The sequence below is a fragment of the Pelobates fuscus genome, chromosome 7 (genome assembly GCF_036172605.1).
Source record: "Pelobates fuscus isolate aPelFus1 chromosome 7, aPelFus1.pri, whole genome shotgun sequence".
Lineage (NCBI taxonomy): Eukaryota > Metazoa > Chordata > Amphibia > Anura > Pelobatidae > Pelobates > Pelobates fuscus.
This window is the reverse complement of record NC_086323.1, coordinates 10,060,040-10,079,743: the sequence shown is the minus strand read 5'-3', so window position 1 is coordinate 10,079,743 and position 19,704 is coordinate 10,060,040. Positions and strand designations below refer to the sequence as shown.

The following is a 19,704-nucleotide window of genomic DNA, read 5'->3' as shown; positions in this document are numbered from 1 at the left end:
AATGTATAGTATATAGCTTAATGTATAGTATACGGCTTAATGTATAGTATACAGCTTAATGTATAGTATATAGCTCAATGTATAGTATATAGCTTAATGTATAGTATACAGCTTAATGTACAGTATACAGCTTAATGTATAGTATATAGCTCAATGTATAGTATATACAGCTCAATGTATAGTATACAGCTTAATGTACAGTATACAGCTTAATGTATAGTATACAGCTTAATGTATAGTATACAGCTTAATGTATAGTATATAGCTCAATGTATAACATACAGCTTAATGTATAGTATATAGCTTAATGTATAGTATATAGCTCAATGTATAGTATATAGCATAATGTACAGTATATAGCTTAATGTATAGTATACAGCTTAATGTATAGTATATAGCTCAATGTATAGTATATACAGCTCAATGTATAGTATATACAGCTTAATGTACAGTATACAGCTTAATGTATAGTATATAGCTTAATGTATAGTATACAGCTTAATGTATAGTATATAGCTCAATGTATAGTATATACAGCTCAATGTATAGTATACAGCTCAACGTATAGTATATACAGCTTAATGTATAGTATACAGCTTAATGTATAGTATACGGCTTAATGTACAGTATATAGCTTAATGTAATGTATACAGCTTAATGTACGGTATACTGTGTAATATATAGTATACCGCTTAATGTATGGTATACATCTTATTGTAGTGGTTCTGGTTGTGGCAGAAATGACTCTGCCACATGTTCTTGGAGGGGCCTGCTGGCCAGCCTCCTGCCAAAAGACTATGGGCTCTTTAAAAACTTTTGTGATTTATGTTCTTTTGTACTCCAGAAAGAGAGACCGACCGTTGGCCCTAAAATTATGACTTCCATGGTAATCCCAAACCCCTGAACCGACCTGATGGTCCTATATAGGCTGGTCCTGGGGGAACCCCAACTGGCAGGTGGAGATGGGACCGAGGTCTCTCCACCGGCCCTACAGGGATGCTGGGCAGCCGGCCAAGATCCCCAACTGCAGCTGGAAGTACCGGGATTAGGGACAGTCAGTCCTACTCCCCAGCGGCAGTGTACCATGCAGGGAGAGGAGAAAACCGGTCTCGCTCACCAGCAGCAGCTGGAGTAACAGGGAGAGGTGATGATCGGTCACTCTACCCTACAGCAGAAAGCGTCCTGGGAAGTGGAGGAAACCGGCCTCACCCTCCAGCAGCAACCGGAGATACCGGGAGAGGAGACAACTGGTCCCTCTCCCCAACTACAGGGATAGAGCACCCCTGACCCCAATGGGGCAGATAGGACCACGGTCTCTGCACCAGACCTACAGGGATCCTGAACAGCCGACTCAGATCCCCAACAACCACAGCAGGAATACCAGGAAGAGGAAGTAGGCAATTCCTCCTCTCAGCAGCAGATTCTCAACCGGGTCCTGGGGGTAGTGGAGGGGGCAGCCGTCTCCACTAATCCCCTTCCAGTGGAGCTGGCATCAGAGCAAAGCGCCGCTGGCCTCTCCCTACCAAGTAACCACAATGCTATACCTGGGAGTACTAGAGAGACCGGGGTTTATGGACACCTATTCAGCAGCCTTGGACCTGTAGGACAGAGCCTGGCACTGGAGGCTACCCAGCCAACTAATTGTTTTTGGGTGGTTTGCCCGACTAACCCAGGTTCCGACTGGCAGCAGGAAGCAGCAATTGGCGGAGGCACCCGGTTGGGATGCCAGCCGGTCCGTCACACTGGTGTCTATAGGGTGGAGTTTAATGACGAGGCAAATTTTCCTCCTAAATAAGTGAAATGAGAAAATCAAAAGAAATCCCCCAATCCTTTAGGAGGGAGTGTATGAGATTCATGTGTCTCATCTGCAGGGTACAATAATAAAGGGTTTCTGGCCCTCTCTAACTGCAGGTAAGTCACAGCACTATGTCTCTTTCACCCCCATTTTGTGGCAGATTAAGGTAGTTCTGGAACAATCAAGCTGGGGATACCAGGATCCTTTATTAATCGGGGGGACTAGCAGAATGGCCCCTCCTAATCATAACCATGGCGTATAATGAACATACTGAGCAGAGGTGGCAGGAGGCAAAATGTAATGTGATGAAATGAATGTAGGCAATGGCCAAACTAACACACAGCTTGTTTATATACTGCAGGGATATAATAACTGCAAGGTTATTAGTGATGGGTACATTCTTTTTTGGAAGAACATGATACAGACATTGAAGGATTTGGTAAAATATAAAATTCTTTCTTGCAGGGAAAGCATTCGGAAGACACATTTAAATGCTTACATGTATTTACACCCCTGGGTTGAAGGGTCAGGAATTAGTTTTGTTTTTGTTCAGAAGAACAGGGCATCCCCCTTATTGGGGACATTTTCACTACGGAAAGTGAGCTATAGCAGCAGAGATTTGTAAAATTAGCTTGGACAGCCCACCAGCGCTGTCAATCAAACAGCCAAGTACAGTTACATACATGGCTGAAGAGAGATGTGTCCTTTAAGTTCAGCCTTTCTCACATCAGTTTTTGCTTTTAATTCAAAAGAAGGAAAAAGCTGATTTGAAGCGCTTCCAATTTATCAACAAACTAGGAAATCCCTTCTTCTAATTTTATTATTTATATAGAGCCAGCAAATTCCGTAGCGCTGTACAATGGGTATTGTGACCCCAGAATGGCAGTCAGATCTCTCCTTGGATCATGAAACGATTACCCCACTAACTAAACATTCTATCCGTGAATATTATGTTTTTGCAAGTATTTATCCAGTTGCTGTTTAAACATCTGTACAGACACCTTTTTCTAGTGCCACAATATCCTTCCTGAGAACAGGTGCCCAAAATTGTGCGGCAAAATTACATTTTCATCCCGAATTAATGCCCCTATTTATAGAACTGCAGATTGACATTGCACATTGTCGCATAGTTTGTTGTCTATAACAATTCCAAAGTCCTTCTCGTGTGTTGTTTTCCCTAATTCACTACCATTTAGGGTGTAAGTTGCTTGTGCATTCTTGACGCTGAAGTGCATAACTTTACAATTTTCAACATTAAATTTAATTTGCCATTTTAGTGCCCAGTCTATTTAAATCCCTCTGCAGCAAAGTAATATCCTGCTCACCTTTTATTACTTTACAGAGTTTTGTGTCATCTGCAAACACTGAAATATGTCTTTCAATGCTTTTTTCGAGATTATTTATAAATATGTTAAATAGAAGCGGTCCCAAAACAGAACCCTGAGGGACACCACTACCACTTTTGCCCAGCCTGAAAATTTACCATTAATGACAACTCATTGTACTCTATCCTTAAGCCAATGTTCTACCCAAGAACAAGAATATTATTCTAGACCAATTTCTTTTATTTTGAACACTAACCTATTGTGATAAACAGTATCAAATGCCTTGGCAAAATCAAAGTAGATCACACCCACTGCAACACCCTGATTAAAACCATGCAGTTTTTTGCTAACATCAATGTTTTTACCAATTAATTCTGAATATTATCTCTTAATAACCTTTCAAATACTTTCCAAGCCACAGAAGTTAAGCTCACAGGTCTATAATTTCCAGGCAAAGATTTTGAACCCTTTTTGAATATTGAAATGACATCTGCCTTCCTTCAATCTTCCAGTACAATTTCCGATAGAAAAGAATCTTGAAAGATTTAAAACACAGGTTCTCTTATTTCCACACTTCGTGCCTTACGTACTCATGGATGAATACCATCAGGCCCTGGAACTTTCTTTATATTAACTTTCTTTAGTTGCTGCAGTACCTGGTCTTGAGTTAACCTATTACAATATTTCTGCAACATTGCTGTAGCTATCTTTTGCATATCATATATAGTGAGGAACATAGTTCTTTATAATTGTATTTTCCTGGTCTTCACTAATACACCCATATCTGTTTTCAGTGTACCTACACTTTAATATTTTTTGTTTTATTTGAATGTATGTATTTGAAAATGTTTTGGGGGGTTGGTTTTGCTCTTTTTGGCTATCAATTTCTCATTTTCTAGTTTAGCCACTCTAATCTCCTTCTTGCAATCGTTATTGGCTTCCTTATATCTTATATAGGATGCCTCTGATTTGTCCGATTTAAATGCTTTAAATGCCCTTTTCCTATTTTTAATTTCTTGATTTACTTTCCCACTAAGCCACATTAGTTTCAATTTGTTTCTGTTATATTTATTACCCAATGGTACATACCACAATTATGCCAGTCAATATGTGGTAAAGCTGCCCTAATCTTATTAGATGTTTTAGTATACTCCATGTGCTATTTTTTGTTTTTTTTTCAAGACACCATATTGTGATCACTATTTCCCAAGTGCTCACATTGTTTGTTATAACCAGATGCAGGGTTTCTTTTATCAGTTAGTCCCTGTGCATGTAGCATGCGTTCTGTGCACACAATAAGTTAGGATTTTACTCCCCATTCAGCTAAGAGAGCCAAGCTTTGGGTGCTGTCGCTAACACACTCCCTGGTTCACAAAACCCTGAACCGGGCTGTGAATAAACAGAGAGTCACTGTATGACTGCTATCAGGGTAAATAACAGTTTAAATATCCTGTGTGATGACTTGAACTGCTCTCTGGGGATAAACTACACATCCCATAATCTCCTGTTTTACAGAGTATTGTGGGATAAGATCTGTCATTTTGGACCAGAATTAGATCCTCCCTTATTTGGGTGTTGGGGTGTCTGCCAGGCACACAGAGCGGGGCATCGACACATTAAAGGGTGTTTAACACATTGATTGCCGACATTTTGCTCAATACATTATTTATATTTAATGCTTTGAAAACTATTGGATCCCAGTTTCTCTGGAGGGAAGGAGGGGGTGCCCTGGCTAACGCATGTCCATTGATCCCAATTATTTAATTGCACTAGCCCACATCATGGCAAGGGCAATGAGTTGGTGTGCATTATCCAGCCTGCCAGCTCCCCCCATCGCGTGTGACAACAGAATGTGAGTTAGTCTGAGCAGAGCCCACATCAGTTCCTGTGTGTCCAGCTCGTCTTGTCTGTTAGTCCACCTGTTGTACAGCGGAATTTGCTGGCGGTTTAGAAAGAATAATAATAATATGGCTTCCATTAACTCCTTAACAGCCTCCCACTTCAAACATTTATTTTTACTCCAATTTCGGAGCTAGTCTGACTTGTCACTGGGTTATTTTGGGTCATTTAACCTCATTCTTGGGCAAACTAGAGTTAGTTTTCTGACGCTTCAGCTCCGAGATAACTTGAGGCAATGCAGGGATGTGGAAAATGCAGATAATTTTAATTAAATTGTAATTAATTTTAATTAGTTTATTTTAATTACTATTTGTTCAGAGTTTCTGCATAATTAACATATTGAATTGCCCCCAGTTTTTTTTTTTTTTTTTAATGATGTGCTCTTAAAATTTAGAGTTTACTAAAACATTTAATGTAAATTAATGGTAAGGTGACTGGGCACCAATGCCATTATCAGATTAGAGGCGTATTTACTGAAATTTAGCCTAAAACAGCAAAGTTAAAACAAGTATAATACACAGTATTTTTATTCTATATCGGGAGCTGATAACGTGTAATATTGGCCAGTCTCTTGCCCAGGTGTTTGGACCTACCTGTGTGGTGCTTTCTGAACTTCCTTAGAATGTCAGAGAGCAGATGAGATGGTCCTGCGGTGTCTTCTCTAAACACCGGGAATTGTAGAGAACTCCTGCCCCCCGGCTAAAATAGCTCCAAGTCAGCTATAGTGGCAGCTTGGCTACTTCACTAGGAATTTAGTCATTTTGTTTTCAGATCACTACAATACAATGTTTGGTGAATAAGCGCCAAAGACAATTTGGAGATAACTAACGCAGGAATATATCTGCTCTGGTCAAATCCTCCAACTATATTTTGGCTGAACTATAAAATTCCTAATTCAGTGAATGAATCCTGGAATTAAAGTGCGATAACAGTGCTTGAAACATATGTCCAGTTTAACAGTTATTTGTAACAAACCCCTTCTCGTTTCATTCAGTGATATACGATCAGATTCCCCTGCAGACGACAAAAGACTGGGGACTTGAGCTGCCAAATCAGAGCACTGACGCACATGGAGTATGCCAGTATTGTGATCAGAGAGTTGTCCCTCATTGCACCCCCAAAGCACCGTGTTCTGTTTAAAAGCTAAACCCTTCAAAGGATAATTTAGAGAAGCGTTTTCGTTTGGTGTCCTCCTTTACCCAAATCCCAAGACATCAAAAACATTAGACAAATTTGTATGAAACCTGATTATTCAAATTTATTAACATCGAGAATTTTCGTCAAAGATGCTGTATTAGTAGACGCTTGTGTATGTTTCTGTCTTGATTTTTTTTTTAATAGTTTTTCTTTCTTATTTTTATTAACAAATAGAAAACATACTGTATACAACAGAGCAAACCCCTAACAGCACTAATGCATACACAAGGTAAAAATGATCGCCTTATCCAACATTAGATACCCTACGTTCTTCCCGGTTCCACACCAAATACATTTTGTAATATAACTGAATTAGTTCTCCACCACCTTTATTTGATAACAACTCTTTATGGTTCCATTAAAAAGAAGTTGTGTTAATACAGACTATCATTGTTACGTACAGTTCTCTCTTCACGTTTGTTTAGTAGAAGGTTCCGAGGATCAACATTATAATGTATGTTATCAATTCTAGATTACAGGAAATTGGTTTTGTGGCACCAGAAAAGCTTTCTCCAAAATAAACCCCCCCCTCCCAACTCTAATATAACTTGGAAAGAGAAAATATAACCTTCAAACATATTTCTAAACTTTGAGCAAATATATACTCTTTTGTGTTCAGCATCCTTAGGAGGTCCTCAATTTTTGTTTGAGCCTCGCGCCAGGCGAGTGGCTCTATACGGACGTGGACAGTGAAAATAAAAACTAAAGTTAAAAAATGAAACTTAAAAAACAATGAGTAAAATAAACAGGGCAATGTGTCATCTTGGTCCCTCGGTCTCCACCTATTATGCTAAAGCTTATAGTTATGTACCCAAATTCCAGCCATCGAGGGCTACTGGGAGTTCACAAAGGGTAGCATGAATGCGATATACTCCAGCTAAAGTCCTGTCAAAACAAGTGGCTTCTTCATTCGGAATATTCAGTTTGTTCAATTAGTTCGCACATCTTTTTCGTCAGATAGTTCTTTCGTTGTAGAGATTGTTCCCAGACTCCTAAAGTAGTGTGCTTTTTTATTTCTGCTGGGGTCGTACCATAGCTGGGAGCACAGCACAGCAAGAAAGGGATACTCACAGTCAGAATCCTGTTTTTTTCTGATATATATATATATATTATTTTCCCTTTGTGCCATAGATGTTTTTCATAAAAGATTAAAAAAAAATACAACTGAGAAGTTGCCTAGAGAGACAAGGCAACCGGGTACTGAAATCTTGAAGAACAACAACAAAAAAAACAAAAACCTCTAAAAAAAAAAGTGATTAAAAATAGAAAAAAAAATATAAATTCTCATAGTCCATTTCACCTGTGCCATAGAAAGGGCCATTGAAGCAAGACCTGAATGGAAGGGGAGAAGGATGAATTGTGCTAAAATCCCAAGCAAGTCTTGCAAAAGCTTTGCATTATCTTGTTTTTTTGCCCTCGGTGAGATGGGAACAGCGGCCATAGCGAAGGAGCTGACGCAGGCTGACTGCTCTGGTGTCACAATCCCCCCACACGTCTTTCCCAGCTCTGCCTGTAGGGTAAGCGCTAGTTATGTTGCATAGTGATCAAAGCTGCCCAGATACTCCAACGAGGCTCGATAGCACAGTTGATACTGGTCCTGGAAAGAAAGAGTCAGAGAGAATAAAGAGTTAGAACCCCGTTATTGACCTGCGCACAGATTGCCATCCGGATCATATCTTTAATGGCTGCCCTCCAAAGGTTAAAGCGAGATATCAGACACTTTCAATATAAAATAGATCGATTATTCCCAGCACGAGATATCAGACACTTTCCATATAAAATAGATCGATTATTCCCAGCAGGTAATGATCAGGAGATACCAGCTTCTCACTAGACTGCATGATATCCCCCAGGGAGAGTAAAGCCATACCCTCACAGGCAGAACTAAGACAATCAGAATAAGAGGGCGATCTCACCTCTGTTTGTACCATGGCCGGCCGCTGCGTTCTGAGGGTCTTTACAGTCTGAAACATGTCGACCACCCCTTCGTACCTCATACGCTCCAACACAATGCTGAGAGTGATGAATACTCCAGTACGACCAACACCAGCACTGAGGAGAACAGGCTCATTAACATCTATAACATCATCAAAACCATTTAACCCCTTAAGGACACATGACGTGTGTGACATGTCATGATTCCCTTTTATTCCAGAAGTTTGGTCCTTAAGGGGTTAAAGGCTAAACCACAAGAACCTTCTGCAGGTATAACCTATCATGGGGGGACAATGCCTCGCAGTGATAGAATGCAGGGGGAGGGGTCTCATTCCGCTCTGTGTGCAGTGATGGAGTGCAGGGGGAGGGGTTTCAGCCCGCTCTGTGTGCAGTGATGGAGTGCAGGGGGAGGGGTTTCATTCCGCTCTGTGTGCAGTGATGGAGTGCAGGGGGAGGGGTTTCAGCCCGCTCTGTGTGCAGTGATGGAGTGCAGGGGGAGGGGTTTCAGCCCGCTCTGTGTGCAGTGATGGAGTGCAGGGGGAGGGGTTTCAGCCCGCTCTGTGTGCAGTGATGGAGTGCAGGGGAAGGGGTTTCAGCCCGCTCTGTGTGCAGTGATGGAGTGCAGGGGGAGGGGTTTCAGCCCGCTCTGTGTGCAGTGATGGAGTGCAGGGGGAGGGGTTTCATTCCGCTCTGTGTGCAGTGATGGAGTGCAGGGGGAGGGGTTTCAGCCCGCTCTGTGTGCAGTGATGGAGTGCAGGGGGAGGGGTTTCAGCCCGCTCTGTGTGCAGTGATGGAGTGCAGGGGAAGGGGTTTCAGCCCGCTCTGTGTGCAGTGATGGAGTGCAGGGGGAGGGGTTTCAGCCCGCTCTGTGTGCAGTGATGGAGTGCAGGGGGAGGGGTTTCAGCCCGCTCTGTGTGCAGTGATGGAGTGCAGGGGGAGGGGTTACAGCCCGCTCTGTGTGCAGTGATGGAGTGCAGGGGGAGGGGTTTCAGCCCGCTCTGTGTGCAGTGATGGAGTGCAGGGGGAGGGGTTTCAGCCCGCTCTGTGTGCAGTGATGGAGTGCAGGGGGAGGGGTTTCAGCCCGCTCTGTGTGCAGTGATGGAGTGCAGGGGGAGGGGTTTCAGCCCGCTCTGAGTGCAGTGATGGAGTGCAGGGGGAGGGGTTTCAGCCCGCTCTGTGTGCAGTGATGGAGTGCAGGGGGAGGGGTTTCATTCCGCTCTGTGTGCAGTGATGGAGTGCAGGGGGAGGGGTTTCAACCCGCTTTGTGTGCAGTGATGGAGTGCAGGGGAAGGGGTTTCAGCCCGCTCTGTTTGCAGTGATGGAGTGCAGGGGGAGGGGTTTCAGCCCGCTCTGAGTGCAGTGATGGAGTGCAGGGGGAGGGTTTCAGCCCGCTCTGAGTGCAGTGATGGAGTGCAGGGGGAGGGGTTTCAGCCCGCTCTGTGTGCAGTGATGGAGTGCAGGGGGAGGGGTTTCATTCCGCTCTGTGTGCAGTGATGGAGTGCAGGGGGAGGGGTTTCAGCCCGCTCTGTGTGCAGTGATGGAGTGCAGGGGGAGGGGTTTCAGCCCGCTCTGTGTGCAGTGATGGAGTGCAGGGGGAGGGGTTTCAGCCCGCTCTGTGTGCAGTGATGGAGTGCAGTGAAGTGGCTTGGGCCATTTGAGAATGTTTTTTTTCCGATACATTTTCGGAGCGACACTAGCACTATATTGTACTTAGTAACAATAGGTTATGGGGAGGGGCAGCTAGAAGGGCTCCTTTACGGCTAATGTTTTGCAGACAGCAGTGTACCTGCAGTGTACGGTGATTGGCCCATCCTGCCCAAACTGCTCCTTGGTTTTGTGCACTTGTCCAATGAAGTCTATGAAACCTTCTCCAGTTTTTGGTACTCCCTGCTCGGGCCAGTCTGTGAACTGGAACTGCCTGATCGTCCGAGATTGTCCGTCCTGCAAAACATGAGAGAAAACGTGAAACAGACAGCAAGGAAGAAACGCCCAGGAAATGAATAATGTCAGTGTAATCAATTATCTATACACCACTAGTGCTACACTGTAAGCTGCCTGACACAGGGCTACACACTTTACAATATTCTTGTAATATTGTAATTCTCTGTGTGTTTGTTCCCTAAAACAAGTCTTTATTCTGCTGCATTGTTGCAATAGTGTGTGTGAGATTTTGTTTGTTGGGGCACCACCACTCCTGGCATGAAGCAGCTGGTACAGGGTATGTTCCAATTATTGCATTCTGTACTTCACTGCCGCTACGGTTTCTACATCTCACGGCAATATGTGAATTGGACATAGAATTGATGGCACTAAAGTGAGAATTCAAAATTTAAGGCCAAAGTAGTTGAAATGAGAACGTAACTAACTTAGAGAATGTTTCCACTTCAACTAGTTTGACCTGAAATTTGAAATTTACTTAGAATTTTAGTTCAGTTTAATGAACAACCCTGTATGCACAGATATAGTGGGGTTCTGAAAGAAAAGTCATGGTATGACAAAGTTTTAAGATCAGAGCAGGAAGATTCCATCGGTTTCTATGGTGACTGCTCCACATTAAGAGTTTTGTCCCAAAATGACTCTTTATGAGTTGCACCCAATGTCCATCCATTTTACACATTTAGATGAGTGGTGTGGGGGTAAGGTGGTGGTAGGTAAGGTGGGTAGCAGGAATGATTATGGGAAAAGTATAATAAACACATAACACCGTGACCCACCCTGGCGTCGGTCACTTTGAACTCTCGCAGGATATACTGCGGCATATTATATTCAGCCATTGGATCCACCACGAAATACTGGTATCGCGCTGAGCGTTCTGCCGGCCAGTACTGATGGCATTTCTCCTGTACAGGAAATAAATAAAATAGTCTGCACTCATATATAATTACAGAAAGCGTAAAACGTCTATAAGGCAGCTTGCCAAACCGTCTAATCACTTAACAGTGAGCTTGATAACAGAATAACAAGATGCACTACAAGATCTGGGAAATAAAAAAATTAGAACACTATAGCAATTATACAATAACATTAACACAGCATTCTAACATTATCACATAGTAACACTATAGCATTCTAAAATAACATTAACACAGCATTCTAACATTATCACATAGTAACACTATAGCATTCTAACATTATCACATAGTAACACTATATAGCATTCTAAAATAACATTAACACAGCATTCTAACATTATCACATAGTAACACTATATAGCATTCTAAAATAACATTAACACAGCATTCTAACATTATCACATAGTAACACTATAGCATTCTAAAATAACATTAACACAGCATTCTAACATTATCACATAGTAACACTAGCATTCTAAAATAACATTAACACAGCATTCTAACATTATCACATAGTAACACTATAGCATTCTAAAATAACATTAACACAGCATTCTAACATTATCACATAGTAACACTATAGCATTCTAAAATAACATTAACACAGCATTCTAACATTATCACATAGTAACACTATAGCATTCTAAAATAACATTAACACAGCATTCTAACATTATCACATAGTAACACTATAGCATTCTAAAATAACATTAACACAGCATTCTAACATTATCACATAGCAACACTATAGCATTCTAAAATAACATTAACACAGCATTCTAACATTATCACATAGTAACACTATAGCATTCTAAAATAACATTAACACAGCATTCTAACATTATCACATAGTAACACTATAGCATTCTAAAATAATTACATATTAGCTCACAGCATTCTAACATATTACAAAATAATAACACATAGTATTCTAACATTATAGCATCGTAACACTATAGCATCGTAACATTATAGCATCGTAACACTATAGCATTGAACATTAATAACAAATATTATAACATTCTAAATTAATAACATAATAATACAGAGCATTCTAAAATATTTACCATATTAACACACAGCATTCTAATATTACATCACAGTAACACTATAGCAATCAGAAAACATTGCAGTTGATTTCTTACCCGTCCCATTTCTCGTAGTTTCGTCAGCATCACCACAATAGTGGAGTTGTGCTCCCATAGCATACGCCAGAAATCCTCTGTGGTCTCTGCCAGCGGACCCTGGGTGGCAATGTAACCTTTCTGTTGTCTGTAAAATGTTCCCAGCATTAGGATGACGGTATGGAATAGGATCTAATGTGTACATGCTCTATGCTTTGTCTGTCTGTTGTTCTCCATTATTTAGGTTTCCCCTCTCCTTCTTATGGTGTCAGGACTATTTTTCTTCTCGTGTGCCTTTCTCTACTTCTGTAAATTTATTTGTCTCCCATAGACACCTATAATGTGTACCCTGCATTCCTGGCAGCACAAAATACTGGTTCATCCCCATTTACAACATGACCTAAACCTAAATGGCGCCGCTCTCCTTAGAAAACAATCATTACTACCACAGTCCGGAATACAGACAGCATGTAAGGTAGCAGTGTCCAGCGTCCTGAAGAAAGGTCACTCCCAATAAATGCGAAAAACAGAAAAGACGGACATCCATGAAGAGCTTAAAATAAAAATACATTTATTCTCCCCCGTAGGGTTGTAAAATCATATTCCAAAGTTCTATGCGTTTCATTTGTTGGTCTTGAGAAAGTTTTTACATGAAACGCATCGACGTGTGGAATAGGTGCTGAAATAAATGTATTTGTATTTGTACTAAGCTCTTCATGGATGCCCGTCTTTTGTATAGTTTACAGCTTCATGTACGTCAATCGTGTGATCTGTGCTGAGTAAGATGGCCTATGTTGGGTCAGGGCTGAAATTGGGTCCTGTAAGTCTCCTATGTGCCTAATTTACACAGTGGCTTCCAGTAAACACGCTTGGCATTGTACCTGTAGCCATCAATGAAACTGGCATTGATGTAGTCTGAACCTTCAACTCCACGGATAGGCTGCAGACAGACACGGCTCAGCTCGTACGGCATGATGTTCACCAGTCGGTTTTTGAACTTGTTGCACGGGAGATTGGCACTGATGAATCGTGATGTATGAGCTTTAGAGTTAGCTAGAAGCTGGAAGAAGGAATGTGGTAAGCTCACTGGCATGGTAAGTTTTACTTGTACAACTATTCTACAGCTAATGTAATTGACAGCGAAACGAAAACAGCAAAAGGTGTACGGAAAAGTTGGCATAGGCATCACTTACCTTGAATTCTAACTCCATGGAGGTGACACTCTCCCCTGGAGGAACCTGAGACAGTTTCTGGATATGTGCATAGAGGCTGCGGGCTGGGACTTCCGTGTTACCACACATCACAGCTTCCAGCAAAGCCTCATGGATAAAGATATACTGGTCCTCGGTTTGCACCATATAATTGCGCTGAGAACGCATGCAAGTCACGTGACCATAAACATCCACAGTTTTCTCCAGTTTAACTCGTTCAAGCATGGCATCGATTACAACAAAACAGCCCGTTCTACCGACACCAGCGCTGTTACAACAAGAACACGTGAAAACATGTATTAAGCACAAAGAGAAACATCCCATATATTCATATACATCCAATGCTATATGCCCCGGTTTCCCGTAGATTCATGTCCAGAAGCCTCTTAGAGATATGTGAAGTTATTTTCCAGAAATTCTATGTTATTGTTTAAATAAGATTTTATATTTCAATTACTCAGCCAATTCTGTGCATTTACACGGCTCCCCAACACTGAAATCAGAGAACGCCGAGATATAATAAGTTATTTTTTTAGATGTATATATATTTTTCTGTATTATGTTTACTGATAGAACGTATACTGGATCAAATGACTGTACAAACCAATCACACTTTGTTCGCAGATATTAACAGAATAAAAATCGAGAACTCTGGGGAGGGACAGTATACTGTGGGTTTATTAAAGGGAGGAGTGAGAGGGGGCAACAGAGACGCAGGAGATATAAAGCCACTGATATGAAGTAACATAGTGTTTATGTATAAACATACATTTTGTTTCAGTGTGCGTACTACGGAGGGTGATCGAATGTTTACCTGCAGTGCACAACCATCGGACCTGCATCAGAAGGATTGCAGGCTTTGACTCTGCGTAGAAAGGCGAGGATTGGAGTGGGGTACTCGGGGACACCATGATCTGGCCACGCCATGAACTGGAACTGACGAATCTCTCGCTTTTCGCTGGATCCATTCTGTGTAAAGGAAAAAGGAGTCAGACTTTTCTTTCTACAAGGCATTAACGAGGAATGGAGAACACTCAGCAGACGATACGTCTATCCGGAGCTTCTTACACAGGATCTTGGCCTTTTCATTTAATGACTAAAACACAAGGCTCAAAGAACAATCCCCCGTTATCTATCCGGAGATAACTAGCACAGAAACATCCTCACATTGTTTGTTTCCTGGCATGGAAGGGTTAAATAAAACAAGCATAATTACTTTTCACAGTCGCAGCAAGGAACCTGAAACACTAAAAAAACATCAATTTCATGCAATAGGTATCCTGAATCTAGTTCCACCCAACACCACTATCTGCGTTTATTGTCTCTCTCATTATGCTCAGCGCACCGTAAAATTATATTATAATTGAAAATTAAATTAAAACATTACGCTCTTAATTTGCTTGTCTTTTACTGCACTGAGTCCCCCCTTTATTTCTCTCTCTGCATAATGGATACAATCTGTGTCTCCGCTCTGTCACTGTGCAAAGCCACCTTATAGGACCGCCGGGCCTCAGGAGAAGGACACGGAGGACCTTGTAAGTTCACTCCTGAGTATGTAAAGGACAGGAAGATAATTAGCCATTAAATCGAGTTTTCATTGGCTGTAGCTTTCCTGTACTCATCAATGGACCTCTGGAGGAACCCGCAACATTTGGGCTCTTAAAAGTACCCTAATAACTATGTTAAACTTGGATCTGCTAAATTCCACACAAATGGGGTCATAACACAGCTCACCAAAATGTATATGGCTGACAGGGATGCACCGAAATGAAAATTCTGGGCAGAAACCGAAAATTCAGGATGCCCTTGGCCAAAAACGAAAATGACTTTGACCCAAATGATTTGTGTAGGTTATGTAGTGTGTGTATGAAATATAGATAGGTGTGGGAAAGGGATGTGGTGTATTTTAGTCTTAAATTAGAGGGGCAAAGATTTAAAAATAATATCAGGAAGTATTACTTTACTGAGAGGGTAGTGGATGCATGGAATAGCCTTCCAGCTGAAGTGGTAGAGGTTAACACAGTAAAGGAGTTTAAGCAAGCGTGGGATAGGCATAAGGCTATCCTAATTATAAGATAAGGCCAGGGACTAATGAAAGATGGGCCGAATGTTCTTATCTGCCATCACAATTTTTTGTTTCTAAGTGTGTGTAGGTTATGTAGTGTGTGTATGGAACATGGTGTGGTGCAGTATAAAGATGTAGTGTGTAGGTTATGAAGTGTGTGTAGGGAATGTTGTGTGGGATTGGGATGTAGTTTGTATGCTTGTAGGTTATGTAGAGTGTGTAAGGCACATAGTGTGGGTGGGCTAGGGATGTAGTGTGTAAAGGGCACGTAGTGTGGGGTATGATAGGTGTGTAGGGCACATAGTGCGGGGTGATTGGTGGCAGAGTGAGTGGGTGACTGGTGGCAGAGTGACTGAGGGAGGGGGTGACTGGTGACAGAGTGAGTGGGTGACTGGTGACAGAGGGAGGTGGTGACTGGTGACAGTGACTGTGGGAAGGGGTGACAGTTACTGAGGGAAGGGGTGACAATGTCCTGGCTCCCTGGTGGTCCGGTGGGCTGCAGACTGTGCTGTATCTCGAGATATCCAGAAGTCAGAGTGTTGCAGTGGTAACCCGCGGCAGTGCTCTGATTGGCCAGAGATCACGAGATGCAGCACAATCTGCAGCTCACACCCGGTGGAGCTGCAGGCTGTACTGGCTCTCTCCCCGGGCAGATGGCAAGGGACTCGCACCGGGCAGCACGCATGGCAGGCCGCCGGCCCACTCCCGATGTTGGGTCTTCGGTCATGGACTGAAGATATGACAAGTCACTCTGCCCTAAGGCACTCTGCTACTAGCCCGCAGCAGGGCTAAAAAGATCAAATAACTACCTGCCCAGTGCCCAAAACTGCATGTCTCGGGCGTCGTGCGATAGGAATTGCGAATCCCTGGTAATTTTCTGCTGATGTGCCCCCATGTTCGTCCGAAATGGGATAGGCCCATTTTCGGCCAAAAATTTCGGTGCATCCCTAATGGCTGAAGACCATATCAGCCCTCTATGTCCAGGCTAAGCAGGTGTGAACAGAATTTTAGCTTGGTGTCTTATTGGATTAACTCTATGATCAAGGGTCACCAAAATGTAGCTCTTCAGATGTTGGAATTGAATATACACATGACACTTGCTGCAGATGACTCCCTCAACACAGTCTTTTAGAGGATATCTCACCTTGTAGAGGGCAAATGTCCTCACAGTATAGGTGGCCAGCTCTACAGTGTCCAGTAGTGTGACTTGAATCATACCGTATGTCTCAGAGCCACGACTTGGCCAGTACTGGTCACATTTCACCTGTAAATTAAAGAGAATGGAGAGATATTACACTATACTGTAATATGGGGCAACTGCAGGAATACTATCACTAAACAAAACATTTTTTTGGTCTGGTTTAGGTAGGTACAGCTGCACGTACTCCTACCTACAGACCAATTAAGTTCTAGATATAAAGAAATGTACTCGATTCTAAGACTAGAGTCACCATTACCCATGTTTCCTGTCTTACCCTGGATTTTTCTTCAAGTCGTGTCATCATGACAATCGTGTTGGTCCTCTGCTCCCAAACCATCCGCCAGAAATCACTGAGTGTTTCCGGCAGTGGGCCTTGCGTTGCAATGTATGCATTCTGCTTCCTGTAGCCGTCGATGTAGTTGGCATTGATGTAATCGCTTCCAGGAACACCTGCAAAATAAAGGAAAGAGAGTTTTAGGAAGGCAGTATATATGAAAATGCACTAGCTGGCAATGTATGAGAAGTCTAGGAGCTACAGTCTTGACGAGCATTGGGATCACTTACCATCCACCGAAGTAAGAATAACACGGGAGTGGTCATATGCGATAACATTTGCATAACGATTCTTTGGTTTATTAACTTCTAGGTTGGAATTCTCCCAGGTGAACTGCTGACCTGGATCAATAGACTAAAACAACAACAAGTGTCACACACAGAGGAAAGAATATCCAGTGCATACTAACCATCACGAGGACAAAGGGAACCTTTGGACTTACCTCATACTCTTGGGAGAACTTCAGGCCATCATTGGCCTTCAGTCGATCAATGTTGTCTGCAAGGTCACAGATCGGAATAGGAGGATGATCCCTCATACCTAAGAGCAGAACATGAACATATGTGATCACTCCCATGTCTCATAATTCCAGGACACTCTGAGGCCATTGGTGAGGATGGAGAGTGCAGTGGAATGAGTGGACACATTGGTCTGCACACAAACAACATGCTGGTACACCCCAGAGAGAAGCAGCAAATGTGCCTCAATATGGCAGCCAAGCATGCTCTGCATGAGAGTATGCAGACCTGCAGAGCCTGGTACATCTGCACTGCAGATGGTTCTGATGCCGTTAATCTTTACAGATTTGGTGGGGGTAGGAGGGGGGGGAGACAAAAGAAAAAGACTAAAAAAATGACAAGACTAACAAAAAGATTAGATGCTTGGATGAAGGTTGCACAGAGATGGTGGCTGGATGAAGATGTGACTGGTGGAGGAGGAGAAATTTAAGCCAGACTTATGAGAGTGATGCTGTTATGAGATTAAGCATAAACAAGGGAAGAGGGATGGGCAGGAAGAAATACTTTTAGGAAGATGAGAACCGCGACAAAGAGTATGCAGGTATGTTGGTTCAGGGCTGAGAGAATATGGGAAAGGGATTTGTTTTCCTCTGTCTCCCAGTCACTGCATGTGTGAAAGAGCATTCAAACATTCATTTTAGGAGGCACAGGTGTTTCGGGAGGGACCTGTAGGTCACACTGCTGACTACGTCTAGTGAGGTGTGGGAATGTGACCTCTCTGTCCATGTGTTGGTAAAGCGAGTGCCCTGTCTTCTGCCCTCCCCTGCTATGCTTTCACTAGCTCTGTTCTCCTGAGTAAGCAACACAACATGCCTACAAAGAAGGCCAACACGGTCAGCAGAAAGAGAGGAAATAAAAGCAAAGTCAGAGCTGGACGGGAGAAACAACACAAGGGGAAGCGTGACATGGAAAAGGCAGGAGAAAAGCCAGAGTTCAGCGCAGGGTGGGAAGTTAGAAATCATAGTGCAGCGAGGGTCAGGGTTCGGGGGCACAGAGTGAGAGGAATTAATGAGTGAGCTGTGAGGGATTGTGGTAACTTCTCTAGATGGAAGTAGTAGCTGATCAAACTAACTTGAGATATTCGGGTAACTGGGGACACTGGAACCTGCAAGGAAAAAGAGGAGCAAAGAACAGAAAAGCGGTTAGAGGGGCTGGTACGGGCCTCTGGGATAACGGTCCTATTAACCTTCCAATTGTTGCATATAACTGCTAGTTAAAGGGTTAATTTAAGATGTCTGGTGTGGTTCAATGACCCTTTACAATATTGCGCCTCTTGACATTTGAAGCTCATGGCGGCCCCATTGTCTGCGGTGAATGTCCTGTGAATGAATGATCTCAGCCTCTCTAACAACATTACGCGATCTCAGTCGGTAACTTGTGAATACACATGGTTTGTTTTTGCTAAAGGACTATTTATCATATAAGGTGTAGAATTAGAAGAATATGGTTAATTCCTGAAAGTTACTCTAATGAAAGTTATTTCACCTTCTCAATTAACACGTTCCCCAATGGCCCATAATGGCCAGATATTACCACGGCCTAATGACCCTTTCTACATGGCTAGCACACTAAGTGCTCTGTTTGAATTTTGCTGAACAGAACCTTTTTAGGTTCATTTGGGCTTTTGGTGTTATTAACGGATAAGCCACTTATGCACTGGGTACTGCTTGGGACAAACTTCACCAAGTTCCGCTATGGAATCTAGAACCCTACTAAGCACAATCTGAGCTTCAGTGAGCAGATGGCATCCGGATGGGTTCATTGCAGTGAGTTTAGCTCCAGCCGAGTGGAATTCACAAGGGGGCGCTGTATCGTGTTTGGAGACTGGTGGTGTAACCCAAAACTCCGAGCTGTTTTGCTGAATTCTAGCTGACCAATGATTGTGAATAAATGACAATATCATTGTTATTCCTACCCAGCGTGGAATGTCTATTTAGGGCCATCATCTTCCAGATACTAAAAAAATGAAATCATAATAAACAAACAAATAAATAAAAAAGGATTCAGACAAAAGGGGAAAGTTTCACTAGAAGAAAGTGACATGGAAAGAAAGGAAAGAGGCAGGCAGAGAGGTGTGTGACGGTTTCTACTTAAACTTCTTCATGACTGCAGCCGTATAGGTTTAACACAAAACTAGAGAGATGTCCCCAAACCCTACCAAATCCCTTTCAAGTAACTTGCAGACCTGCATTATACATGATTTTCTCTGTTGGTCAATACATTCAGCTTTGCACCGGTCCCCCCTAAC

At 42.5% G+C, this 19,704-nt stretch overlaps 2 protein-coding genes across 12 annotated transcripts in view; both read right to left on the bottom strand.

The window, feature by feature from the left end:
• Positions 1 to 19,704, bottom strand: part of KDM4A (lysine demethylase 4A) — a 374,420-nt gene that overhangs the window by 47,790 nt on the left and 306,926 nt on the right. The gene's annotated exons all lie outside the window — the stretch shown is intronic.
• Positions 6,252 to 19,704, bottom strand: part of PTPRF (protein tyrosine phosphatase receptor type F) — a 965,824-nt gene continuing 952,371 nt past the window's right edge. For 7 of the 11 annotated variants that reach the window (XM_063427667.1, XM_063427666.1, XM_063427669.1 and 4 more), the window contains 13 exons: positions 18,529 to 18,561; positions 17,381 to 17,478; positions 17,169 to 17,292; positions 16,879 to 17,054; positions 16,548 to 16,667; positions 14,153 to 14,307; positions 13,321 to 13,606; positions 13,009 to 13,187; positions 12,149 to 12,275; positions 10,866 to 10,991; positions 9,938 to 10,092; positions 8,133 to 8,268; positions 6,252 to 7,813 (listed from right to left, as the gene is read on the bottom strand). In XM_063427667.1, the coding sequence (XP_063283737.1) occupies positions 7,745 to 7,813; positions 8,133 to 8,268; positions 9,938 to 10,092; positions 10,866 to 10,991; positions 12,149 to 12,275; positions 13,009 to 13,187; positions 13,321 to 13,606; positions 14,153 to 14,307; positions 16,548 to 16,667; positions 16,879 to 17,054; positions 17,169 to 17,292; positions 17,381 to 17,478; positions 18,529 to 18,561 (1,784 nt within the window). In that variant the 3' untranslated portion in view covers positions 6,252 to 7,744. The remainder of the gene's footprint in view (positions 7,814 to 8,132; positions 8,269 to 9,937; positions 10,093 to 10,865; positions 10,992 to 12,148; positions 12,276 to 13,008; positions 13,188 to 13,320; positions 13,607 to 14,152; positions 14,308 to 16,547; positions 16,668 to 16,878; positions 17,055 to 17,168; positions 17,293 to 17,380; positions 17,479 to 18,528; positions 18,562 to 19,704) is intronic. The other 4 variants (XM_063427670.1, XM_063427673.1, XM_063427677.1 and 1 more) reach the window with 1 other exon arrangement.